Here is a 27,879-nt window from a genome sequence, read left to right as displayed (position 1 = left end):
TCAGTGGCGCGCGTGGATGACGTTGATCGGCCAGCTGAGGAGACCAGGAGCTCCTGACGTGCCAGTGGCTGGGGGCCCCGCTGTGTGATACAGACAGGTATTGGGGGGCTATAGTAATACTAAGAATTGTGTTCTATTTGATATACTATATGTGTGTGATAGGTGGGGGTTTATAGTGAACCAGACAATTGTATGGAGCAACTATACTGGTCAGGAGTCCTGCCTTCACTGGCTGCATGCTTGTTCAAGGCCCCTAAGTTCTGGGTGACAGTTCTAGATTTTGCCCTTTTAAAACCTCAATGGCAGGTTTTTTTTAAATTTAACTTTATTGCTATCACGAGGAGGCTAACAAGTGCTGTATGTGATATAAGCAGGTGACCGGTCCTCTTTATGAAGACTTGTGGAAAGACAGCCCGGGGCCCGCAGGTATGCTCCACTGGTTTTGTTATCGTAAGATATTATGTTGTGTAAATCAGTGGTTTCCAAACTGCGGCCCGGGGGCCGGATGTGGCCCTTTGCTTCTATCCAGCCCTTTGGGCACTATTCCTACCACTGACATCAACAAAAGGGCACAATCCTTGTCTCTGATACCAACAATAAGGCACTATTCCTGCCAATGTCCCCCAACGATGGGACACTATTCCTGCCAATGTCCCCCAACGATGGGACACTATTCCTGCCAATGTCCCCCAACGATGGGACACTATTCCTGCCAATGTCCCCCAACGATGGGACACTATTCCTGCCAATGTCCCCCAACGATGGGACACTATTCCTGCCAATGTCCCCCAACGATGGGACACTATTCCTGCCAATGACCCCCAACGATGGGACACTATTCCTGCCAATGACCCCCAACGATGGGACACTATTCCTGCCAATGACCCCCAACGATGGGACACTATTCCTGCCAATGACCCCCAACGATGGGACACTATTCCTGCCAATGACCCGCAACGATGGGACACTATGCCTAGCAATGACCCCCAAGGGTGGGCCACTCTTCCCGCCAATGACCCCCAAGGGTGGGCCACTCTTCCCGCCAATGACCCCCAAGGGTGGGCCACTCTTCCCGCCAATGACCCCCAAGGGTGGGCCACTCTTCCCGCCAATGACCCCCAAGGGTGGGCCACTCTTCCCGCCAATGACCCCCAAGGGTGGGCCACTCTTCCCGCCAATGACACCAATGGTAGAGCACTATTCCTTCCCATGGTCCCCGCAATGGGGCAATATTCCTTCCACTAATGCCAATGATGGGCCATTGTTAACTCTCATTGAAGCCAGGGCATTTTCTACTTTCACTGGCCACAGTCTGGCCCCCTCAAAGTCTTAAGGACACTAAACTGGCCCTTTGTTTAGAAACTTTGGAGGCCCCTGGTGTAAATGATCTGGTTCATGGGCAGGTGGCTTCTTCATCCCAGAGGGTCTCCACCATCTCTCTGGCTTGTAGTGTAATGTAAGAAGAGCTGAAATAGAAGCACCACACAACTCATAAGAGGTCCAGATACAACTTTATTCCATTAAAGGTCAGGGGTATAACTTGAGAAGTAGCCAAAGTGTTTCGGGGGTCCAAGTGCCCGCTTAATCAGGGCTCCTTATGAAGACATCAGGGATCTATTAGACCCCTAATGTCTCCCCTTCATCGGGGATCTATTAGACCCCTAATGTCTCCCCTTCATCGGGGATCTATTAGACCCCTAATGTCTCCCCTTCATCGGGGATCTATTAGACCCCTAATGTCTCCCCTTCATCGGGGATCTATTAGACCCCTAATGTCTCCCCTTCATCGGGGATCTATTAGACCCCTACTGTCTCCCCTTCATCGGGGATCTATTAGACCCCTACTGTCTCCCCTTCATCGGGGATCTATTAGACCCCTACTGTCTCCCCTTCATCGGGGATCTATTAGACCCCTAATGACTCCCCTTCATCGGGGATCTATTAGACCCCTAATGTCTCCCCTTCATCGGGGATCTATTAGACCCCTAATGTCTCCCCTTCATCGGGGATCTATTAGACCCCTAATGTCTCCCCTTCATCGGGGATCTATTAGACCCCTAATGTCTCCCCTTCATCGGGGATCTATTAGACCCCTAATGTCTCCCCTTCATCGGGGATCTATTAGACCCCTAATGTCTCCCCTTCATCGGGGATCTATTAGACCCCTAATGTCTCCCCTTCATCGGGGATCTATTAGACCCCTAATGTCTCCCCTTCATCGGGGATCCATTAGACCCCTAATGTCTCCCCTTCATCTGGGCTTTTTATGAAGACTTCAGGGATCTATTAGACCTCTAATGTCTCCCCTGCAGCTAATCAAGCACAGTTTGTGCTCGATTAGCTGCATCCTTAGCCACAGTAGCCAAGAAATGACTGTAAGGTTGGCCATACATGATACAATTTTTTTTATTCTACATTTTACCTATTTAGATTTAATAAATCCGTATAATATGAGGTCAGACCTAAACACTTTCAATTTGTATGCAATGAGACAGGTCCTTGTACTACATAGTGAAGGTAAATCTAAAGGAAATTGAACAAGAAAAATGTATAATATATGTCAAGCTTTAACCCAAAAGGGAAGTAGTGAATGTTGCGGGGGAGTCAAGGAACATCCATGCGTTCAAAGTTACCACCCCTTTACCACAGAATGGGAAGGCCTGGGAGCCAGTGCCTGTGCAGCCCTTCGGGGCTCTTTATGAAGACATCAGAGATCTATTAGACACCTATTGTCTTCCCTTCATCGGGGCTCCTTATGAAGACATCAGGGATCTATTAGACCCCTAATGTCTCCTCTTCATCAGGGACCCTTATGAACACATCAGGGATCTATTAGACCCCTAATGTCTCCTCTTCATCAGGGACCCTTATGAACACATCAGGGATCTATTAGACCCCTAATCTCTCCCCTTCATCAGGGCTCCTTATGAAGACAGAGATCTATTAGACCCCTAATGTCTCCCCTTCATCAAGGCTCTTTATGAAGACATCAGGTATCTATTATATCCCTAATGTCCCCCCTGCAGCTAATCAAGCACAGATTTTGCTTGATTAGCTGCATCCTTAGCCACAGTAGCCAAGGAATGACAACTGTAAGGTTGACCATACACAATACAATTTTTTGGTACAATTTTCCTTTAGGTTTACCAAAACCATATAATATGAGGTCAGACCTAAACACTTTCAATGTGTATGCAGTTAGACAGGCCCTTGTACTACATAGTGAAGGTAAATCTAAAGGAAATTGAACAAGAAAATTGTTTAATGTGTAGTGCCATGTTTGGGATTCACACTGATGGCCCTAGTGCTGCCACTTAGCCACTGTGGTTTGTTGGAGGTTGTATGTGATCCTATGTTCTGTCCTGCCTATTGCAAGGTGGGAAATGGCCGTCCTCTGCACAAGTTGTCTGCTGTAAACTTTAACTGGATATGTATCGGACCCCACTTTTTAGTAACTCCGTAATATGGTTGTCATGTCCTGACTGGTATTAATAAAGCTTTAACATCTGACAATGGTTTGTCCCTTCAGTGTCTGCAATGCCAAAGCTGGTTGACCAGGGCCCTTCTCCAGAGGGCTGAAGAATGAAAATCTCCAACATCGGATTGACTAAGATCTGCTTCCTGCTGTCCGTGTCAGTCTACATAATAATCTTCCTTCTCGGTTCGCGGAGGCAGCATGTCCTACCCAAGCCACTGCCGGTCCCCGCCTGTAATCTCACCTGTTCCCACAGCTACCGGGAGCCCCGGTCTGAGGTCACCAGGCTTTCCACTGCCATACAGACTCGAAGCAACCATTCCCAAGAGTGGAAGGGAGACCAACTGAAGTCCCCTGTACACATTGGCCTGAAGGATGATTTTCGTTCAAGCAAACTTCTTCAGTTAGAAGATCTATTTATCGCGGTGAAGACCACTAAGAAATATCACAAATCTCGTATGGACCTTCTTCTGCAGACCTGGATCTCCCAAGCAAATAAGCAGGTGAGCTTGTGGTGGTCCCAGCTCTTCCCAGGCTTGTGAAACTGCAAACATTTTTTTCTTTTAGATGGGTTTTCGTATTATTATTTGCCAAACAATTAAAGTGTAAGTTTACCTTTTAAGAGGAAAAAAGGTGAACTGACACCCTACATTCTCCTCCCTGGCCCTGCAGTGCCTAAGGGCTCATGTACACTGCAGCTGATAAACTCACGTTTAGGATCTGTTCAGCGTTTTTTTTTCAGCAGTCCCTGAACTCACCCTAATGTTTTCCTATGTGTCCATGTACACAACTTCATTTACAGGCATTTGAGTTTACAGTCGTTTTTTTGAACGCAGAAAACTTGCGTTCAGCAGTCAATTTTATCAGCATTTCAAACGCAAAATGCTTGTGAATGCGACAAATCGCGTTTATAAGCATTTGCATTTTAAAATTTTCTTTTAACTCTTCCAGTTCCCGATGCTGTCCAGAGTCTTTTTTTAATCATGAAAAATGCATGCAAAGCGTTTTCAAGGTACTCAGATGGACAAAACACTGAACACAGGATGTTCCTACCAAGCTTGTCACACATTGTAATTATCAATTCACACCTCAGACCTCTCCCACCCTTAGAAACAAGAGATATGTTAATGACCATTCACACCTCAAATTTCTCATCAAGACCCCCTGCCAGGAGGTCTTAATGACTCTGGCCACCAGACACCTTTCCCACCCTTGGAAACAAAAGAAATGTTAATGAGCAACTCACACCTAAGCTAATCTCAACACATACTGCTGTCTCTGCTTCTACTCTCTGTATTTCTCTGAAACAGTCTGAAATAGTAAATAAATTACCACTTTTCAGTGCATTCTGGGCATTTGGGAGGTTCTCCTGTGCTTATCTTTAAAAAACGCTTCTAAACGTAAACGCGGCTAAACAGACTTTTTTAACCTACGTTTTCCAGCATTCAGTTTCCATTGTTCAGACGTGTCCCGTGTACATGGAGCCTAACTCTGTGGGTGATGGACTGTCAGTGCCCATTCAGTGACTAAAATCCCTGCTCTTCTCCCTCTTCTCTTTTTTTTTTTTTTTTTTTTTTTTTTTCTGCGCTGTTCCCAGGATAGATCAGAGCTATGCTGTGCGTTGGTGCTGACCAATTAGAACAGTTCTGATCCATCCTGTAAGTGCTGCACAGAGCAGAGGGAGAACTGCTGCACGGGCAATGACAGCTAAGCACCCATGGAGGCAAGTACAGGCAGGAAAAGTGGAACGGTGTACAGTGTTCAACTTTTCATTTTTTTCTGAAAAAGTGAACAAACCCTTTAAAGCTGAACTCCAGGCAAACTGCCAAATACACTGATAAAATACATACTGTATTCTTGAGTCATAGGATTTGTAGTACTGTTCACCAAACCCTTAGATTGCAATGCCTCATAACACAGCAGAGCAAGGTGGATGACACCTCTTACATTTAAAGTGGCCCTGTCATGAAAGAGTAGGGGGGTCAGCCATTGATGAAGTAGATGAAAATGCTGGAGTCCAGCTATGAACCTTGTTACACTTTATTGAGTAAAAATCCAGGTTATCCCAGAACAAAACTCGAATGCATTTCAGCTAGAAAAGCCTTAGTCTAGAAATGTGTTTGTGACTTCTTCTTCTTGTATTGGATAGTCTAGATTTGTAATCAATCAGTGCTACCAAGAATTAGAGCAGTATGTGCTCAGGGACTAGTGTGTTGTGGGCTTTCGTCCCTCAGCGCATACTGTCCTAAGCGTAAGTAGCACTTTGCCGGCAGCCTGTCATAGTGTATGACAGGCTGACAGCTGCTGTGGCTGAACAATGCAGTGCTGTGGGGCTCAGACAGTGTCCCTGTGCCTTCCGCCCACACTTAAATGCTGGATTCTCATGCACCAGGGATAAGTGCCCAGTGTGCATGAGGCCAAAGAGTTGTCACCAGAAAAAGTGGTAAGGGTAACTCTTTCAATAGGGACAGCTCTTACTGTGGCAATTTTTATATAAGAAAGAAGTCCCCCTCACATTGAAGAAATTTCCTTTCACTTCCTGCTGGGCCTACAGAACAGGAAGTGAAGTATAATCACCACAATGGGTCATAGACAGTAAAAAATACACAAACTGGGGGCTGTAATCCTTTCATACTCTACCTCCAAATAAAAAAAATAAAAAAATTAAAGCAAAGATTTTTAGATACAGCAAGCCCTCTACATATGAACCTTTGAGACCCGTACATTTTTATAATGGCAGTGATTGATTTTAATGCTCTATAGAAAAAAAATACCCTTTAACCACTTGCCTACCAGGCACTTATACCCCCTTCCTTACCAGGCCAATTTTCAGCTTTCAGCGCTGCCGCACTTTGACAATTGCGCGGTCATGCAACATTGTACCCATATGAAATTTTGATCATTTTTTTCTCACAAATAGAGCTTTCTTTTGGTGGTATTTAATCGCCACTGGGCGCTTTACTTTTTGCGCTATAAATTAAAAATGTGCAAAAAATTTGAACAAAAAAAAAAAAGTTTATTTGTTTCTTTTATAAAATTTTTCAAACAGGTATTTTTTCTCCTTCACTGATTTGCGTTGATGAGGCGGCACTGATGGGCACTGATAGGTGGCACTGATAGGCAGCACTAAAGGGCACTGATAGGCAGTACTAATGAGGTGGCACGGATAGGCGGCACTGATAGACAGCACTAATTAGGGGTCACGGATAGGCGGCACTGATAGGCGGCACTGATAGGCGGCACTGATAGGCGGCACTGATAGGCGGCACTGATAGGCGGCACTGATAGGCGGCACTGATAGGCGGCACTGATAGGCGGCACTGATAGGCGGCACTGATAGGCGGCACTGACTGGGCGGCACTTCTGGGCACAGGTAGGCGGCACTGCAGAGTGGCACAGGTGGGGGCACTGCTGGGCGCACTGCTGGGCGGAACTTGCGGGTGTCACTGCTGGGCACCGATCATCAGGGCACTGATCATCAGTGCCCTGATGATCGGTGCTGATCCCCGCTCTGACAACTGCCGGTTCTCGGCAGTACTTTCCTCACGATCTGACAGCGTGAGGAAAGTGCAGCCGAGAACCGGCACTTGCATTTCCCTGTGATCAGCGTGTCATTGGACACCGCTGATCACGTGGTAAAAGGCCGGTGGGATCGGCCTTTCACCACATCACGTGATCAGCTGTGTCCGTAGGACACAGCGATCACGGAGATCGCCGGGTGCGCGCCCCCTGGGGCGCGCAGGAGAGCGCATTCTGGGAGGACGTCATATGACGTCCACTCAGAACTGGCCGGCCGCGGTGAAGCCGTCATTCGGCTATGCGCGGTCGGCAAGAAGTTAAAGTGATATTAAAGGTTAATTTTTATTTTTTAAAAAATAGCAAACATGTTATACTTGCCTGCTTTGTGTAATGGCCTTCTACACAGCAGCCCCAATCATCCTCCTTCTTGGGTCCCTCGTTGGCGCTCCTCCCCCATGACCAGTGCCCCTCCCAATAACAAGCCCCTTGCTATAGGGGCACTGGTGCATGCCAGCTTCCGAGCCCCGCTCTATGCATCCTTAAAACACAGAGCCGTGGCTGCCCCCCCTCTCCTCATTGGCTCACTGACTGGGATTGACAGCCGTGGGAGCCAATGTGTCCTGCTGCTGTCTCAGCCAATGAGGAGAGAGAGGCCTGGGACAGCAAAGACTTCCATGCACATTGCTGGTTCGAGAAAGGGCTCAGGTGAGTATTGGGGGAGGGAGGGGGGGGGAGCAGCAGCACACAGGTTTTTTTTTTTTTCTTTCAGCCTTTACAACCACTTTAAGCTCTCTATGGCAAGTATGCTGAATTTTAACCAAGATACTTAGCAGTGATTATACTATAGTATCATTGTTTCTATGTCTGACAGAAGGCAGTTGCCTGCCATTGTAAACATTTTTTTTTGTCTCCTTCAGACATTTATCTTTACAGATTTCGAAGACCAAGAGCTGCGCCAGAGAGCAGGTAAGGAACACCAGGGTATCAGGGAATAGTAAACCAAGCAAAGCTGGACTGGGGGGTGATCTTTAAAGTGTTTCTTTTGTTCATGGAATTCTCCTGTATACCCATATGGGTAGCCAGATTACCATAATTCAATTAACGTTTTTTTTGTGGATTGTGGTTGTTGGTCTACTCACAAGTACCTACAGAGAGCTAGTGAAGTCAAAATATAAGCAAATTACGTTTCAGCTTTAAAGCTGAACTCCAGGCAGCTAAATACACAGATAAACATACCAAAGGATTTGTACTTCTGTCCATCCAGTCCTGGGTATTTCAGAGCTCTGCCACACAGCCCTGTCCAGCAGGGCAGTAGACCTGCTTTTTCTCTACTTTTATTTAACCGCCTCCCGCCCACCATATAAGGAAATGACGGAACGGTGGTTCTCTTTCATATGACGTTCTCCAACTCTAACCTCGCGTGCATGTTCCCAGGGGTGCACAGCTCGGTGATCGGTTGTGCGCTTTGTCCTTGGGATACAGCGGATCACTGATCAGCGGAAAGAGCCACTGACTTCGGCTCTGTCATGTGATCAGCTGTGTCCAATCACAGCTGACCACATATAAATAAGGAAATGCTGGTTATCGGCATTCCTCTCCACACGAGCTGTCACGCTGACAGCTCGTGAGGAGAGCTGGTAATCAGCATTTCTCAGAGGGGACATCTACACTGATCATCAGAGCACTGATGATCAGTGTAGCCCCATCAGTGCCACCTGTCAGTGTCCATCAATGCCATTTCTTAGTGCCCGTATGAGCTGCCAGTCAGTGCCACTTATCAGTTTTCGTCAGTGCCATATATGCATTCTGCCTTTCAGTGCCACCTGTCAGTGCCACCTATGAGTGCTGACAATCAGTGCCACTTATCAGTTCTCGTCAGTGCCATATATGTGAAGGAGAAAAATTACTCATTTACAAAATTTTATAACAAACTAAGAAACCATTTTTTTTTTTTTTTCTTCAAAATTTTCAGTTCTTGGTTTGTTTAGCAAATAATAAAAATCCCAGAGGTGATTAATTACCACTAAAATAAAGCTCTATCTGTCTCAAAAAAATGATAAAAATTTCATATGGGTACAGTGTTGCATGACCACGCAATTGTCATTCAATGTGTGACAGCGCTGAAAGCTGAAAATTGGCCTGGACAGGAAGGGGTGAAAGTGCCGGTAGGCGAGGGGTTAAAGGATAAGTTCATCTTTTAACAAAAAATAATAAAAGCACTTTTTTTTTTTTTTTGCAGGTAAAAAATGTGCATTTATTTTATTTTCTGGAGCAGATCGCTGGTGCCGTGCAAGTCTCCATCTGACCTGTCCTTGTATCTGCTTGCTCGTACATCCTGTACTAGCAAGCAGATACTTACCGACAGGAAGAATCAATGGACTTGTTTGTTGAGAACTACAAGCCAACAGCTGCAAAGGTTGTTGGAACTTGTGTTCTTATTCACAGAACGCTGTGAATGAGTGACACGGCCGGGTGGGCGGAGCCCTGGACAGCTGTGATTTTTTTTTTTTTTTTTTTTTTTTTTTAATTGTGACAGCTATCAGGGGGGAGAAGATCCCCCAATCCCCTGTCACAATCGGGATCGGTCTGATCATAACATGTTAAACCCTGAATATGGGTGTAACATGTTATGAAAGGTGAACTTCTCCTTTTAAAGTATAAGTAAAAGCAAAACGGTTTAAAGTTTTTTTTTGATAGAGTGGAGAGGGGTTAGAACACCTGGCAGGATTTGATTGCTGCCAATGCTCCTGTTACGGAGATTCACCTTCTCTATTTGTCCTGTTTACTGTTCTCACTAAAAGTGAAAGAGAATCCCAAATTTTGGGTTGTCTCTTTAGAAATGTATTTTTGACCCTTTTTTTCTGTCAAGGCACCCTTTAAAATTATGGACAATCTAAAGGCACCCTGTAAAATTCTGCACAATTTCAAGGCACCATATTCTAAAATAATATTTGGGGGGGGTTGGGGTTTTTTTTCTTTTTTCCTTCCAAAGTAAATATACCTTTGCACACTAGCACTGACTAGAATTCCAATGTTTCTCCTTCAATTTCTCTCCGTCACTCAGTTTATGTGACTCCAGTGCTGACAGAGGGGAAAAAAAGGATTGTATAGGCACCTGACATCCTCCCTATAAACTGATGACATCTTTGGGTGTTAGGAAGCCGGCAGCTAGAAGGCCATAAAAGTGCACAATGAAAACCTGTGGCTTTGTGTCAGGGTGGATAAAAATCAGGTTTGTGTGTTTTTTTTTTTTTTTTTTTTAATTTAAAAAAATCAGATTTTTTATATTTTTATTAAGTTTATTTTAATAAAATGCTTTTCGAGTTAGAATCTATTTAAAGACAGTTTTTTTCTATTTAAGATACATTAATAATTTAGTTTATTCAGCATGAAATGGAGCTTAGTTATGTAGCGTGAGGCTCTATATTCTGCAATATTTACATTTTTGGTAACTCAGTCAATGAATCCAAGCTCTGCAAGCTGAGATGACATGCGCTGCATTGATACATTCACACAATTTCACAGTAACCATGAGAAAAAACATGAAATAAAAGAATTTGAGTCGTTCTCCAGCTATGTGTGATGAACCCATTAACCTGCAATCAGTTCTGATATCGCTGTTTTACTAACCTGACAGCTTATTATTCTAAAAAGGAAACCTTCATTTGGTTTGCAAATATTAAAGATTCTTCACTACCAGCAAGAATGAGTCGGATTCCTTGCATTTAAAGAGCACCTGTCATTTTAGATCCATCATGGCAGCGTCTGTTAGCGGGCATCCACTCACCTGCTGCCCCCACGTCCCTCATCTTGTGTCACTGCTACACCAGACGTCCCATTAAAGTGACTGGGACCGTCAGTGAGTCAACAGCGGGTCAGAGGAGGAGCTGCAGGACAGAGATGAGTTGGTCCCTAAAAATTATGATTTCAATCGAGCCTTTTCACTAGTGTTTTAAATCAAATCCGCCTTGCTTTGTGTACTAAAAGGCAGGCTTGATTCACCTGCTGACTTGTAAACAATTTTTTTGGCAATATTAGGCCTATTGCGAAGGCACCTCTGAAGAAGCCTGAAGGCGCTTCAGTGTGCCTGGGCACCCTGGTTGAAAAGGGCTGCTTTAGGACAGTATTAGAGGGGAAATCTTCCAGTGGGGACACTAGCTCTGGTGACAACCAGGGATTCACTCACTTTTGGAGGGTTTCTTCTCACTTTTCCATTTTGGCTATGGGACAGGAAGTGAAAGGAAATCTTCCCAATGGGACATAGATGGTGAAAAAAGGAGTTATAACACTCCCTTACTCTATCCAAAATAAAAAAAGACTGAGCAGTGAAAGGAGAATCAGTGAGCTCATTACTCGATCATTCTGTTCTCTTCTCATGCTTCTTGTTGGCACATGAGTATTGCAGCCAACTTGATTCGGCCTTATGCTGCTTCCTCCTGCTCCACTCTGAGCTCTGTTGTACTGGGACTGGAAGTGGCTGAAGCCAGGTCTAATGCAAATACTTTACACTGTTTGCATTTAAACAATGTATTAATACAAAGCTGGTAATAATTTGTGTATTTTGTTTCTGTCTGTTTTTCTGTAAAGGTAACCAGTCATGACTGAAATATCAAAGCTACCATTGCTAACCTCTCCTTCCAAAACTGCAAGTCGCTTGGCTGCAATGCTGAGTCTTCTTACTTCTGTAGTTATTGTTTCAAGGTATCTGGCTTAGCTGCCTTTTGAACAAACCTGAATACTTTCCCTTGTCTTTTAGGGAGCCAGATGGTGAACACAAACTGCACCGCAGTGCACACACGTCAAGCTCTGTGTTGTAAGATGTCTGTCGAATATGACAAATTTGTGCTTTCCTCCAAGAAGTAAGGGATGCTTCCTATTTATTTCTGTTAAAGTGAACTTAAAGCCCAACCCCATCGATTCTCTTTCAGGTTACATAGTTATGTAAAGCGCTGAGCAAACCGTTGGCGCTATTTAAATCCTGTATTATAATAATAATAGTTGGTAAGATTGAGTAAAGACACTAGTCTATCCAGTTCAGTGTGCGTGTGTAAAAAAGTCTATATCTCTGTATATAGTGTTTGCTAAGATGCCCTTTCTAGAGTTTTTTTTTTTTTTATTATTATTAAATGATCAATACTTCTCGCTGACAACACCGAAGTGGACTTATGGAAGTGGGCTCCACATCCTCACCACCCTGACAAAAAAACCCTTACGTAGTTTGTTAAACTGCTTCTCCTCCAATATCATTGAGGATGAATGTCCAGCATCATTCAAACTACTTCCTGTGAGCCCAGGTATTCATGGACACTCCCTTTGGGGAGTCCAAAGCCTGAGCTCACTGTGCAAAATAGTAAATTAACTATTTCAGACATTTTGTGAGAAATAGAGAGAGCAGAAGCAGAGAGAGCAGTATGTGTTGAGATGACCTGTCTTTTCTGATTGTATTCACTATGGATCCCATCATGAGCATAATGCGGCGCGTTCTACCATTGTTTTCCTTCATGCGAAACCTGGAACTGACTGCGCTGGTGTGCCGGGTCCATTTGAATACATGGAAAACGCTTTGCATGCATTTCTGATGATAAAAAAAGGCTCTGGACAGCATCTGGATATGGACAATCCCAAAAACCCGTCTAAACGCACATGTGCATTCACGCGCTTAGAAGCGTTTGGCGTTTGAAACACCGGTAAACTCGACTCCTGAACACAATTTTTGTGCTTTCAAAAAAATGCCTGTAACCTCAACTGCCTGTAAACGACGATGTGTACATAGACACATAGGAAAACATAAAGGAGAGTGCAGGGGCTGCTGAAAAAAACACACAACTGCTCCTAAACTTCAAGCGGAGTTCCACTCATCCTGTCGAAAAATCAGCAGCTACAAAAACTGTAGCTGCTGACTTTTAAAAAGCAGCCACTTACCTGTCCCTCAGTCCCATGGTGTGTCCCCCGCAGCAGGTTTCGCTGGCCTCCCTGGAAGCCGGCATCTTCAGTGTGGGCACCCGGCTGTGACAGCTTGAGGCTTCACAGTCTGGTACCCACTGCGCATGCGCGAGTAGCGCTCCGCTTCATGAATGGTCCTGTTTTTTTCTGGGACCAGTCACGTGTTCCAGAAGACTACGAGGAGGGAGGGGGGATACCTTCTGTTTTCGATCGCCCAGGCGATCGGACCGGATGTGGGAGCGGTTACCTGTCAAATTCGGGTACCCGCTCCCCCCCATCCCCCTGATTGATTGGGGGAGGGGCCTGGTTCTTAACAAAAAAACCTTATTGTTTTTCCAGATTCACATTGTAGAAGCACTTTCATGCAAGGTCCATCGCAATGGTGGAATGCTGATTTCTTATACTTATTGTAGATGGTTCTGTCACGTGGATGATGACAATTACCTGAATCTGCATGCCCTGGTAGATCTGCTCTCTGCCTTCCCACACAATACGGATGTTTACGTCGGACGACCCAGTCTGGACCACCCTGTGGAGACTCTGGACAAGGTGAAAGGCGATGGCTCGGTGAGATAGTCCAAATTCATTTCCACTTAGCTGGCTGTATTAATGGTAAAGCAGTGAGATAAATATCTGCCTGAAAATTCCATCTTCTATTTAAACACATAGCAATGTAAGAAAGGCACACATTCAGAGGGAAGGACGGGGGTGACACTTCACTTATTGTTTGTTTTTTATTTTTTTTTAAAGTCATCTCTGAAGTTCTGGTTTGCAACTGGTGGTGCTGGGTTCTGTATCAGCCGAGGCCTGGCCCTGAAGATGAGTCCATGGGCTAGGTGAGTGAATCACAGTAGAGCTTGAAGAATAGAAAGTCTTTGCATTGCCAACCTCCACCGATTTAAAATCTGTTAGGTCTCTATAGCCCACCCCAGCCCTTACTATGTGGCCATAGATTTGTGGACACCTGACCATCACACCTGCACTATAGCATATAAAGTTTGTGGAGATTTCCTTCAAATTACTGATTGCAAGTGTTTCCAGTGAAGAGTATTTTTAATGCAACAGCATACAAAGATGTTTAGAAAATTGTGTACTTCCAACCTTGTGGTAATGGCTCAGAGAATTCCCTTTTCTGTTCCAGCTGTGTACAAAGCCAGCTCCGTAAAGTGGAACTTTAGGATAAGCAATTAAAATTGGCGGACTGGCAGAATTTTTAATGCAGAAGACACATGCTTTGTCTCGTGCATTAAAGCTACTTGCCTGTCTGTCTGCTGCTGTGTAGTGAGCCTCACATGCGCAGTTCACTGTGCAAATCCGGCAGTGCCAAATTTGACTGAGCTCCCATGCATGTGTGGAAGAGACATCATCTATGCCTGGGCCAATGGCAGTGATCAGCGACGGAGCTCGAGGATTCCGCATTACTGGAGCTGAGGTGAGTATTGAGGGAGGGAGATCGGGAGAGGGAGGGAGATCAGGAGAGGGGGAGCGAGGGAGATTGGGAGCTCCCATGCATGCGTGGAAGAGACATCATCTATGCCTGGGCCAATGGCAGTGATCAGCAACGGAGCTCGAGGATTCCGCATTACTGGAGCTGAGGTGAGTATTGAGAGAGGGAGGGAGATCGGGAGAGGGAGGGAGATCGGGAGAGGGAGGGAGATCGGAAGAGGGAGGGAGATCGGGAGAGGGAGGGGGAGCGAGGGAGATCGGGAGCTCCCATGCATGCGTGGAAGAGACATCATCTATGCCTGGGCCAATGGCAGTGATCAGCGACGTAGCTCGAGGATTCCGCATTACTGGAGCTGAGGTGAGTATTGCGAGAGGGAGATCGAGGGAGGGAGGGAGGGAGATCGAGGGAGGAAGATCGAGAGATTGAGAGACCTGCACGGAGCCCTCACCACTTCTGAAGATCTGTGGAATGAATTGGAAAGCCCATTGCAAGCCAGATCTTCTCATTCAACATTAGTACCTGGCTTAAAAATTAAGCTCCAGGAAGGAAGTGAAACTCATCGGTGGAAGTTATGGGTGGGGTGGAGTGTGCTGGACGAATACTTTTTTTTAAGCTTCATGAGTTAGTGGTTCACGGCTTCACATCATTTATGAGTAGAATGAGGAGGTGACCACCCAGAAAGTAGACAGAACCCATAGCTGATGTGGGAAAATACCAAGCCTGGGAGTTGTATCCTGGATGTATCAGAACCTAACCTTACAAATGTTCTTTTCTGACCTTACAAATGTTCTTTTGGCTAATTCCCAAAGACACACGGTAAAGTTTTGTGGAGAGCCTTCCCAGAGAAATCAAGGCTGTTCTAGAAGCAAAGGAGGGACCAACTCTATTAATTTCCTTGGTTTTGGAAAGGGATGGTCAGGTGTTCACAAACTTTTGGCTCTTAAGTGTACTTGCGTTTCCCTAGCACATGCCAAAGTTGGAAAACTACCTTGCTGTTAAGGTTTAGATAGAGCGAGTCCAGAGACGGGTAACAAAAATTGTGAAAGGTCTGGGGGATAAAACATATCAAGAGCGACTTCAGGAACTTAAGATGTACTGTCTGGATGAAACCTTTAAATATACCGAGGGGATGAATAAGGTTCAGGAAGGCAGGATCATCTGACCTTTAACTAACAGGAGGAAAGTACTACTTTACTGAAAGAGTAGTTGATGCTTGGACTAAATAGCACTTTAAACATTCTTGGGACAAGCATAGATCTATACTCGGACATAAAAGTTAACAAAAACAACCCCCCCCCCAAAAAAAAACCCCCAAAACAACAAAAAAGCAGACTCTATGGACCAGGGGCGGACTGACAACTCATGGGGCCCCCGGGCAATAGGGGATCATGGGGCCCCTGTGTCCTTGCCCAAACTCAAAAAAGGTACCAGGGGCATCTCATGGGGCCCCCTACTGCTACTGACCCCGGGCCCTCGGGCAGTGCCCGAGTTTCCAAATGGTCAGTCCGCCCCTGCTATGGACCACTCGGTCTTTTTCTGCCGTCACTTTTCTTTGTTTCTATGTTTTACCTTCCATCATGAAGGGGGTTAGGGGATCCTGTCGCTTTGCCCTGAGGGTAGAAAGTGGCTGATGCACCTTAAATGACACCAGCTAAAACCTGATTGGTTGCTGTGGTCAGTAGGCAATTTTATTCATTCATCCCCTATGATTTGTTGCTGCTCTGTGGATGGTGATACAATTCTTTGCCTCATCTTTAGCATGGGAAATTTTATTAGCACGGCAGAGAAGGTTCGACTCCCTGATGACTGCACCATCGGGTACATTATTGAAGGATTGCTGGAGGTGAAAATGCAGCACAGCAGCCTCTTCCACTCACACCTGGAAAATCTCCAGAGACTCCCTCAGAATTCTTTACTGCAGCAGGTGAGTGTTCCTGTTTTAGGGGATGATGACTACATTGGCATCTGGTATGTTGCCTCTTCATTTCCGTTTTTACTGCTCTGTTAAAGGTGGTTTTTACATGTTGGTTGTGTTTGTACAATCATGAATAGATATTGCTGAATGGATATTCAAGCAAAAATCACAATCTTCGGATCTTAGGAATTGTATCCTCCACATATATCCTGCCTGATAGTTGTCCACTCCATGTGCACATGGAGCAAAAGAGAGCTGCTACAGCCACTAAATTTAACAAACATGTACACTGCTCAAAAAAATAAAAAATTAAAGAGACTTTTTATAGCATCAAGTCAATGAAACTCCTGGTATATTGATCTGGTCAGTGAAGTAGCAGAGAGGGTTGATAATCAGTTTCAGCTGCTTTAGTGTTCATGAAATTAACAGTTGCACTGGATGGGCAACAATGAGACGATCCCCAAAACAGGAATGGTTTTACAGGTGGAGGCCACTGGCATTTTTTTCCCTACTCCTCCTTTCTGACTTTTTCACTAGTTTTGCATTTGGCTAGGGTCAATGTCACTACTGGTAGCATGAGGCCATACCTGGACCCTACAGAGGTTGCACAGGCAGTCCAACTCCTCCAGGATGGCACATCAATACGTGTCATTGCCAGAAAGTTTGCTGTCTCGCAGCACAGTCTCAAGAGCTTGGAGGAGATTCCAGGAGACAGGCAGTTACTCTGATAGCAGGAAAGGGCCGTAGAAGATTTTTAACCCATAAACAGGACTGGTATCTGCTCCTTTGTGCAAGGAGGAACAGGATGAACACTGCTAGAGCCCTACAAAATGACCGTCAACAGGCCACTGGTGTGAAGGTCTCTGACCAAACAATCAGAAACGGGCTTTGAGGGTGGCCTGAGGGCCCGACCTCCTCTAGTAGGCCCTGTGCTCACTGCCCGGCAACATAGAGGTTGATTGACATTTGCCATTGAACACCAGAATTGGCAGGTCTGCCATTGGCACCCTGTGCTTTTCACAGATGAGAGCAGGCTAAGCATATGTGACACGTGAAAGGGACTGGACAAGCCGTGATGAACGTTCTGCTGCCTGTAACATCGTGCAACATGACCGTTTTGGTGGTGGGTCAGTTTTGTTTGCGGGGATACTGTACATGTGTGGAGCTATCGCTGTTCAGGTGCGTGTGGAACCAACGCCCGCGTGCATCTTTGCCCGCAACCATGAAGGGGCAGGGGCGCTTTAACATTTTTTATCTTTTTTTTTTTTTTTTTTTTTTTTTTTTTTTTTACCTTGTCGCTTTAAAAAGATTTTTTTTATGATCACTTTTTATTGCTTTTACAAGGAATTTAAACATTCCCTATGACAACAGTAGACATGTGAAAGGCATTCTTTCTGGAGAGATCTGGGATTAATAAGACCCTAAATTCCTCCTCTACCCTTAAAAGCATTTAATTACACCAAGATCAGTGAGATCAAATGCTTTTTTTCTTTTTTAAAAATGGTGACGTTTTATATCGGAGTAAACTGGAAGTGACGTATGGTCATCGCTTCTGGTTATTATATCATAGAGCCGAACAAAGCCGATCCGGTCTCTGTTTGGCTCTGTGCTGGCTGGCCGAACAGGAGATCCTGGCAAAGCCGTGGGAGGGGACATCCCCTCCTGCTGCTTGTAATAGCAATTGAGCGGCTGATTAGCTGCTCTGATTGCTATTACAAGAGAGTGGACTGTCGGCTCTAAATAAAAAAAAAAAAAAAACTGTAGCAGAATGATGCCTGCAGCTTCTGGCATCATCTTGTTATAACTACCCAAATTCCAGCAACGTATAGGTACGTCGCTGGAGCTCAAGTGGGTATTTTGCCCTTTTCAGCAGTAGGCATCATATGGTACTGTCTGTATGCCACTTTAACTCCTCCTCCTCCTCTTCTGCAATGGCAGTCCCTTTAACTGGGCTATTATGCCTGGGGGCGGGAATGTCTGCTTAATCACATGACCACTTTCATTGAATGTCAGTGGTTACATGATCGGGAGCAGCTCCTGCCAGTTCCCAATCATTAGTACAGACTGAGCTTTTGACAGCGTGTTCTCTGTGCTGGGAGCACAACACCGTAACCTATGTCACTGGTAGACACACGTGTGGCGTTTTGCTGCTGCACATATTAATTCCGTGGGTGGCAAGCGGATAAAATGTACTTTTTTTTTTTTTTTTTTTTTTTCTCTAAACCCAACACAAGCAAAAAACAACAGTTTTTAGGTTGACCTGAGATTTCAGAATAACTGCTTTTCGGAGGCTTTTGGCATAATATAGTCTCTTTTCTGATTTCTGCTACTAAGGTAACCCTGAGCTATGGTGGCCCTGAAAACAGAAGGAATGTAGTAAGAATTTCTGGAGCTTTCAGCCTAGAGCAGGACCCAACAAGGTATGTCAAATCCTGTCTAACAAAGCAAGTTATATTAAAAAAAAAATAAAAAGCCATGTGGAAAGGTTTTGGGGGGGGGGGGTTGTGGCTTGCAGTTTCAGAAATCTGCTCAACCCTGTGTTTTTTTGTTGTGTGTTTTTTTTGTTTTTGTTTTTTTTCTTTTTTTTCCTACCCATAATACAGTATATACCTTTAAATCCCTGCAGTCTTCTGGACAGTTCAGCAGTGACTAAATGGGTCCTTCCTCTTTTCCTTCAGTGTGCAGGTCTTCTCAGTTCTGTCCCAGGGTGATTGATGAAACAACCCCAGAAGGTGTGCCCCTGACAGCCTAGGCTCATTGAAAATGGTTTGGATGTTGCATACATAGTCTGGCTGAAAAAAGACGAAAGTCCATCTAGTTCAACCATTAAAAAAAAAAGTTATAACCCTATACCCACAGTTGATCCAGAGGAAGGCAAAAAAAACCCAGCAAAGCATGATCCAATTTGCTCCTGCTGGGGAAAAAAATCCTTCCTGATCCCCCGAGAGGCAATCGGATATTCCCTGGATCAACTTTACCTATCAATGTTAGTATCCAGTTATATTCTGTGTATCCAAGAAAGAATCCAGGACTTTTTTAAAGCAATCCATTGAGCTGGCCAGAACCAACTCTTGAGGGAGTCTATTCCACATTTTCACAGCTCTCACTGTGAAGAATTCTTTCCATGTGTGGAGATTACATTTCTTTTCCTCCAGGCGTAAAGAGTGCCCCCTTGTCCTCTGTGATGACACCTAGTTCACTATATGAACCACTGATGTATTTATACATGTTGATCATATCCCCCCTTATGTATTATACATGGTGATCATATCCCCCCTTATGTATTATACATGGAGATCATATCCCCCCTTATGTATTATACCTGGAGATCATATCCCCCCTTATGTATTATACGTGGAGATCATATCCCCCTTATGTATTATACATGGACATCATATCCCCCCTTATGTATTATACATGGTGATCATATCCCCCCTTATGTATTATACGTGGAGATCATATCCCCCCTTATGTATTATACGTGGAGATCATATCCCCCTTATGTATTATACGTGGAGATCATATCCCCCCTTATGTATTATACGTGGAGATCATATCCCCCTTATGTATTATACGTGGAGATCATATCCCCCTTATGTATTATACATGGAGATCATATCCCCCCTTATGTATTATACATGGAGATCATATCCCCCCCTTATGTATTATACATGGAGATCATATCCCCCCTTATGTATTATACATGGAGATCATATCCCCCCTTATGTATTATACATGGAGATCATATCCCCCCTTATGTATTATACATGGAGATCATATCCCCCTTATGTATTATACATGGAGATCATATCCCCCCTTATGTATTATACATGGTGATCATACCCCCCCCCCCTTTTGTATTATACATGGAGAACATATGCCCCCTTATGTATAATACATGGAGATCATATCCCCCCTTATGTATTATACATGGTGATCATATCCCCCCTTATGTATTATACATGGTGATCAAAACCCCCCCCCCCCTTATGTATTATACATGGAGAACATATCCCCCCTTATGTATAATACATGGAGATCATATCCCCCCTTATGTATTATACATGGAGATCATATCCCCCTTATGTATAATACATGGAGATCATATCCCCCCTTATGTATTATACATGGAGATCATATCCCCATTATGTATTATACATGGAGATCATATCCCCCCGTATGTATTATACATGGAGATCATATCCCCCCGTATGTATTATACATGGAGATCAGATCCCCCCGTATGTATTATACATGGAGATCATATCCCCCCTTATGTATTATACATGGAGATCATATCCCCCCTTATGTATTATACATGGAGATCATATCCCCCCTTAATCTCCTCTTCCCAAGAGAATAAATTCAGTTCCTCTAATCTTTCCTCATGTCACTGGGTATCATTCAACCTGGAAGCAGGATCTTGCTGCAGGGCCCATGATGTTGTGTTTTTTGTTTTTTTTTTTTAATTTTTCTGTTTTTGTTTGATTTTGGTGTGCAATGCTTCAGTTCAATAGCAGTCTGATTTAATTACATTCAGAATTTTACAGTTACAACTGTAAGATTGATTTTTTTTTTTGCATCTAGGAATTATATCAGGTATATTTGTAGATGGAGAAAGGGAAAACTAGCCGGACATATTGTACGTCAAAAATGTTGGATTTTCAAGGTGCAGTGAGAGACCACAATCATACAAAATATCACTATTGGTATAAAGCACAGAATACAATACCCCCAAACACAACAGAGGAAAAGGAAAAAAAGTACATAACATATCTTTTACATGTAGCTTATCGGTGTCAACCATATGAATACTGATTTTTATTAAAGTAGAGTAAGAAGTAAGGAATGGTCAGTGTGTTTTCACCTACATATATGGCTGCTTCAGGACCGAAACCTCTGTGTAGGGGAGAGCAGCACTACATGTAAAATACAGAGAAAACAAACAATGTATCCAAAGCCAATTAAATACAACAAAATAGCATATACAAGTTATAACAAACATTGGGCTTACATAGGAGAGCGGCAGCCACAGACATCTATGCTGTTTTGTTGATGAAAAAAACTCCTGCGCTCAATGGAACACCTATTAATAAGCAGCACAGACTCACCTCAACCACAAGGAAAGAACATAAAATACAAAAAATAGTGCAGCGCTAACAACCTATACTAAAATACAAATGAGATAAATGGAAATATCACATATAGAATGCACAATAAATATTCAGTGTTAGGTGCTCATAAAATGAATACTATGTGCAGCAGTCCATAAATGCCAATGATGGTGAAAAATCACAGCAAAACTCTGTGAGGTGATCACAGTGCCACTCAATGTGCGGTCAATCCACAGATGGCCAAGATGGCCCCTCACCTCCTACAGCTATGTAGGTGACCTTATACACCCAATAAGGTATCATCAAAGGATGGAATGTATGGATAGATCCCTCCAATATCTTCTCCTAGGTACTCAATTCCACAAAACCGTTTAAGATACCATTAAAAACAAAGAAGATCCTCCATAGTGTAATCCAGTTTTAATAATAACATGAATATAAATAAAATGCCCATTCACATGTAAAATGACAAAGATCAGCTTTTTCCCATATCATGGATGTGTTTCCATGGTTTTCATGCTAAGAAATGCATGCAGCTCCACTTGCTCCACAATCCCTCCAGAAATGGCGGCGACGCCGGAAATGACGCCACCGGAAATGTCAGTGCGTACCTTAACGCGTTTACGTCACGATCCACGTGACTTCCTCAGAGTGGCACTGTGATCACCTCACGGAGTTTTGCTGTGATTTTTCATCATCATTGGCATTTATGGACTGCTGCACATAGTATTCATTTTATGAGCACCTAACACTGAATATTTATTGTGCATTCTATATGTGATTATTTCCATTTATCTCATTTGTATTTTAGTATAGGTTGTTAACGCTGCACTATTTTTTGTATTTTTATGCTGTTTTGTTGTATTTAATTGGCTTTGGATACATTGTTTGTTTTCTCTGTATTTTACATGTAGTAGTGCTGCTCTCCCCAACACAGAGGTTCCGGTCCTGAAGCAGCCAGATATGTATGCGAAATGCATTGACTGTTCCTTCTTATCCTACTTTCAAAAAAATCAGTATTCATGATATGGTTGACACCAATAAGCTACATGTAAGGGGATATTATGTACTATTTTTCCTTTTCCCCTGTTGTGTTTGGGGGATATTGTATTCTGTGTTTTATATGCTGTTTTATGCTAATAAATTGTGTTATTTTATATGGTTGTGGTCTCACTTTGCCTTAAAAATCCACCATTTTTGCTGTACATTATGTCCGGCTAGTTTTCTCTTTATACTTTTAAGATGTGGCACTACATTATTTTTGCTGTAACTAGAGAAAACAGATGTGGCGATGCTTTATGCTTTGCTGCTGTAAGGCTGATGTACTATTTTTTTTTTTTTTCTCTTGCAGATTTAAAACTGTTCATTGTCTGCTTCATCCGGAGGTGAACTGGTGTCTTCAGAAGAAGCGTCCTCCTTCCTTGATATAAGTTCCATTGCATATCTTTGCCGTCTTCCTTTTTTTTTTTTTTTTTTTTCTTTTTGTTTCTGTGAAACAATGTATAAAGGCACATGGGGTCTAAAAGCATACCTGTCCTCATCAAGTAATTATCATGAAGAATAGCAGAGGAGGTAGACATTGTGGATTTTGGAAGTGTCACATTGAAGCATACCTGTCCTCATCAAGTAATCATGAAGGATGGCAGAGGAGGTAGACATTGTGGATTTTGGAAGTGTCACATTGAAACGAACTAAAGCCAAAACTTTTTTCTTTTTTTTTTTTTTTGATCAGAGTAGAGGGGAAAGCTATAGCCTCTTATCAGTTTCTGCCATCTGTATTCCAGTGTGGAGATTTCCCTTCACCACTTGTCCCTAGCCACAACAGGAGGAAGTGAGGGAAATGCCCTTTTAACCAATTGTCTCCAGAGCTAGTGTTCCTTTTGGGTGATTTACCCTCTATTCCTGCCTTGGGGGCAACTCAAAATTTTGGATTTTTTTTTTCTCATTTTCACTCTTGGGTGACAAAGGTCACCAGGAAAACAAGAATCTCCTAGCTGAAAAACATGACAGATATCCAAATTCCTTTTCACTTTATCTTAAAAAAAAAAAATAGCAAAGTTTTATATGTAGATTTAATGAATTTAAGATCTGCTTGCTACCCTGGCATTATATCAAGGTTTGGTTGCGAAAGGATTGGCATCAGCATTTTTCAGCATCTCACAAGAGCAGTGCGCAACAATACAGCAAACGTTTCCACAACTCAACCCCCATAAGTGTCCCTATAGATAAAGGGTGATATGGCTTGTATAGGTGGGCATTGGTAAGAGACATGGGACTCCAAACCCTCTTTTAAATATTTAGTAAAACCATCTCCACATAAAGAAGTAGGGCAATGTCTACCATCTCTACCACCTCTTGCAGCTTATTGTTTTTCATTTGTACTACAGATCCTCTTTGATATATCCAGATAGATGTCTTTCCCTTGCAGCAACTTCTTTTTCTTTTTTGTAATCATTTTAGCATTCCCAACTATAGTGACAAAAAATTGTATTACTGTCATTTCACTGAGAGCAAAGGTGATATCTATAGATTTTGCCTGAAGCAACACCTACAGGTGAAACACAGTATTGCAGAATGACCTCTGGGAGCATTATTACAGTGCTTGGACATGGGACGTATTCTAAACAGCCGAAAATCCTACTCCATCAGTGCAAGTTGTATGCCTCTGAAAGTAAAGGTAAAAGGGCACCCACCCACCTTTAAACAAATATGATATTCATTTAATATTCATACCACATTTCTTATCGTTCCATAATCCGTAGCACTGCAGGTGAATTCTGCCTGTAGACTAAGGTATGCTTTGTGCTCTGATGTGTGTGCGGCAATGATGCTATTTGAAGCTATTCAATGAATTTAAAGGCTTAGTTCACTTTTTTTTTTTTTTTTAATTACAGCTGAATTCAGTAAAACAATGTAGTATCCATTTCTATGGAATTTTACAGTCATCGCTAAGAGCTGGAGCAACCAGCAGTAGCTTTTTATATCCAATACCTACCTCTGGTATCTACTAAAACACCCTGTGCACCAGCAGCCAATTGCTACATTTCAAAAGCAGTTTAGCCAGAGCAATCAGTTCCCCATCTCTCAGGTAATTTTCATGCTTTCTTTGTTGGACAGGGTCAAGAAGCACTGTTGCACCAAAGTTACAAAGTATAGTCAGGTGGATGCAACAAGACGCTCAGGGATGGGAGTGCATCTTTTAAAATCACTGCCTGAGTAGAGGCAAATTCCCCACGGTCAGGGATAAGGTGTAGTAAGAACTAACAAAATAAAAAATGACTGGGCCACGAAAGCAGATATCAAAGGCTTCAATTCCTTAACAAAATGTAAGTTATGCTACAAAAGGTGAGCTAAGCCTTTAAAGTTGTCCTCACGTAGAACAAGATTTGGCAGACACAAGGTTGCCTCTCCCTGCGGAGTTCCTTTACAGTCCATTGTGTTGCAAACGTGAATTATTTAGCATGACGGCTTCCATTCACCAGACGGAACTGTATGCCTGTCAGAGCGTAAGATATCAAGGAGTGTCTATTAGTCCTTCCAACCCCTTGCAAATGCCATATTGTGCCTGTGTATTCTAATCCTACAGCTGGCTATAGAAGTGGCCATTTGCAATGCAATCGAAAACATAAGACGTTGGCATCAGCCGCCTATGGCATCAGAATTACCCGGCCAAACATGGCAGAAAAATCTGATCGTTTTCGACACAATGACTGCAGGTTTTTTTTTTTGTTTTTTTTTTTTCTGTTTCCAATTTGATTTTTTTTTTTTCCCAAAAAAGGATAATGGCATATCAGGACTTGGGGTTTCTTCACAGTGCTGTTTTTTTCTAACATGTTTTTCATACTTGAAGTGTTTTTTAACCTATGTAATGCACAGGGGTGCATCTTGTTTGTATTTTTGCTTCCTGACAAAAGACTGGGGCGCATGTTTGTTTCTGACACATAACAGTGCAAAGCACGCTTAAAGCAAAGTTCCACTCAAAAGTGGAAGCTCTGCTTATTTGCCACCCCCCCTCTACTGCCATATTTGGCACCTTTTAGGGGGGAGTGGATTCCTGTTTTTGACAGGTACCTGCTCCCTCTTCCTACTCAGTTTGCTGCGGCGAAGTGAGCTGGAATTTCGGCCCCTTCCTCTCTCCCGCAGTCTCCTGGGAACTTCCACAGGTCCCAGGAGACTGCTGGACCAATTAGAAGGCGCAGTGCAATGAGCACCAGGCTGTGAAGCCGCATGCTGTCACACCCTGGTGCCCACATTTGAGATGCACCCTAGAGGAGAGAAGGGACCGCACTGGTGCGAACATTGCTGGACCCTGGGACAGGTGAGTGTGTGTTTATTAAAAGTCAGCAGCTACAAAAACTGTAGCTGCCGACTTTTAATAAACACAAAAATGGCTGGAACTCCACTTTAAAGAGAGCTTACCACAAAACAAATCACATGTAGGATTTGGTTAAGATGGGGCAGTCATACCCTGATGCATGCAATGTGTGTTTGTGGCTGAGTGTGCATGCTAACCACAAGCTGAGCATGCGCAGTGAGTCTCTGCCTTGGACTCACGAGCTGAGTGTGCACACTGAATCTCACTGTCTTGGACTCACAAGCTGAGCATGCACAGTGAGTCTCTGCCTTGGACTCGCGAGCTGAGTGTGCACACTGAATCACTGTCTTGGACTCACAAGCTGAGCATGCACAGTGAGTCTCTGCCTTCGACTCGCGAGCTGAGTGTGCACACTGAATCACTGTCTTGGACTCACAAGCTGAGCATGCGCAGTGAGTCTCTGCCTTGGACTCGCGAGCTGAGTGTGCACACTGAATCACTGTCTTGGACTCACAAGTTGAGGTTGCACAATAAGTCTCTGCCTTGGACTCGCGAGCTGAGTGTGCACACTGAATCACTGTCTTGGACTCACAAGTTGAGGTTGCACAATAAGTCTCTGCTTTGGACTTGAGAGCTGAACGTACACATTGCCTTGGACTAGAACTGAGCGTGCACACTGAGTCACTGCTTTAGGTTTGAGCTGATTGTGCACCCTGAGTCCACTGCCTTGCACTTGGGAGAGCGGAGTGTGCACACAAAGTCACAGCTTTGGACTTGAGAGCTGAGCATATACAGAGTCAATGCCTTGGACTCGAACTGAGCGTGCCAAATGAGTCACTGCTTGATACTTGAGTCTAAAGCAGTGACTCAGTGTGCACGCTCAGCTCGAGTGCTGAGCGTGCACACCAAGTCACTGCTTTGGAGTCAGCAGACAGCACGTGTACCGGAATACCTTTTTCTATCAGAACCAAACCAGACACACGTTTTGCATCTAGTTGGTGTCTCTTTAAGCTGAATATTTTATTTATCCTTTTTATAAAGAAAGGGGGAAAACCTCTTTACAAATATAATCCTCTCATACAGGTACTAGATGTAAATACAACCACAAGGTACTAAAAATTGATAGGATTCTGTGCTTTCATCATGTCCCCCCACTTGGTGGACAGTTGCACCTTCCATTCGCTCTCACTGCCTTGTCCTGCATAATCTGCAAGTCATTCTTGGCTTGGTGTCTGGACGCTTGTGGTGCACTGTGGGAGAAACATGGAAAGAGTCATGCTCCCCATAACTGGATGGTACCGGGCAATTCTCCCCACCCTGGTGGGCAATGGGGTAAACATTTATGGGTCCAGCACAGGTCCACTTTAAGGTGTGTTCATGACGGCCTTTCCCCACATTCCAGATGATCCCCTCTGTTTTATGTAATATAATGTCTGTATTCCTATTGTACTCTCCTTACATGGACAGTGCCATGCGAGATTATAATTTATTTAAATTGCACAAATATTCAGTGAATGATCTGTACAGTTGTTGTTGATAAATGTAAATAAAGTTTGAATTTTTTTTTTCTCAGTTGAATTGCTATGTGAACATTTTGTGGATTGGGTATATGTGCTGTTTGCTCTGATTGGACTTGCCTGTTGAGAAACAACCCACAACTGTTAAGGAAAACCATCCAGTAAAATATATCAAAACCCAACTGAACCCTCAGTTTAAACATTTCCGGTGCATTAAAACGAGGTGTTCATTGTCTTACAGTCTGTTTTATTTCTAAAGCAACCATAGTCTTCATAGAAAGGTCTGTCCCCTTTTTAAACCGTATTAAAGTGTAACTAAACCCACAGCAGTACAATCAGTCTGTATATACAGTAAAGCATGCTTGTTATACTCACTGTGGAACCTAAGGGCATAATCCTCCGCATTGTGCAAAGAGGCTTTTTGATCTGGACTTCTCTGATCCTCCCCTTCTTTTACCATCCCCAATCCATCTGCTGATAGAACAGAGCCTTGAGGAAAGTTGCACATGTTCAGTTTGGTGTGTATTGCTAGAGTGTGGTTTTTGTTTTTTTGTATCTGGGGAGTGTGCATGTGATCAGCAGAGGGCCAATCAGCAGTGTCCAGACAGGGCCAGGGGTTATGCAGCCTCATAGA

General features: G+C 43.6%; 1 protein-coding gene across 1 annotated transcript; it reads left to right on the top strand.

Annotated features, from left to right (window-relative positions):
* Window positions 1-13: 13 nt before the first annotated feature.
* RFNG (RFNG O-fucosylpeptide 3-beta-N-acetylglucosaminyltransferase) lies at window positions 14-27,300 on the top strand. Its single transcript, XM_089670279.1, has 9 exons — window positions 14-97; window positions 3,530-3,978; window positions 7,912-7,960; window positions 11,751-11,853; window positions 13,351-13,504; window positions 13,688-13,773; window positions 16,143-16,308; window positions 18,634-18,719; window positions 22,765-27,300. The coding sequence occupies exons 2-9, from the start codon at window positions 3,583-3,585 to the stop codon at window positions 22,841-22,843; spliced, it is 1,119 nt and encodes a 372-aa protein (XP_089526405.1). The 5' UTR covers window positions 14-97; window positions 3,530-3,582; the 3' UTR covers window positions 22,844-27,300.
* Window positions 27,301-27,879: the final 579 nt, after the last annotated feature.

Source organism: Staurois parvus, unplaced genomic scaffold, assembly GCF_062004578.1.
Source record: "Staurois parvus isolate SC_StPar_1 unplaced genomic scaffold, SC_StPar_1.0 ptg000003l, whole genome shotgun sequence".
Taxonomy (NCBI): domain Eukaryota; kingdom Metazoa; phylum Chordata; class Amphibia; order Anura; family Ranidae; genus Staurois; species Staurois parvus.
The sequence above is the reverse complement of the archived record's forward strand: the minus strand, read 5'-3'. Positions and strand labels throughout refer to the sequence as shown.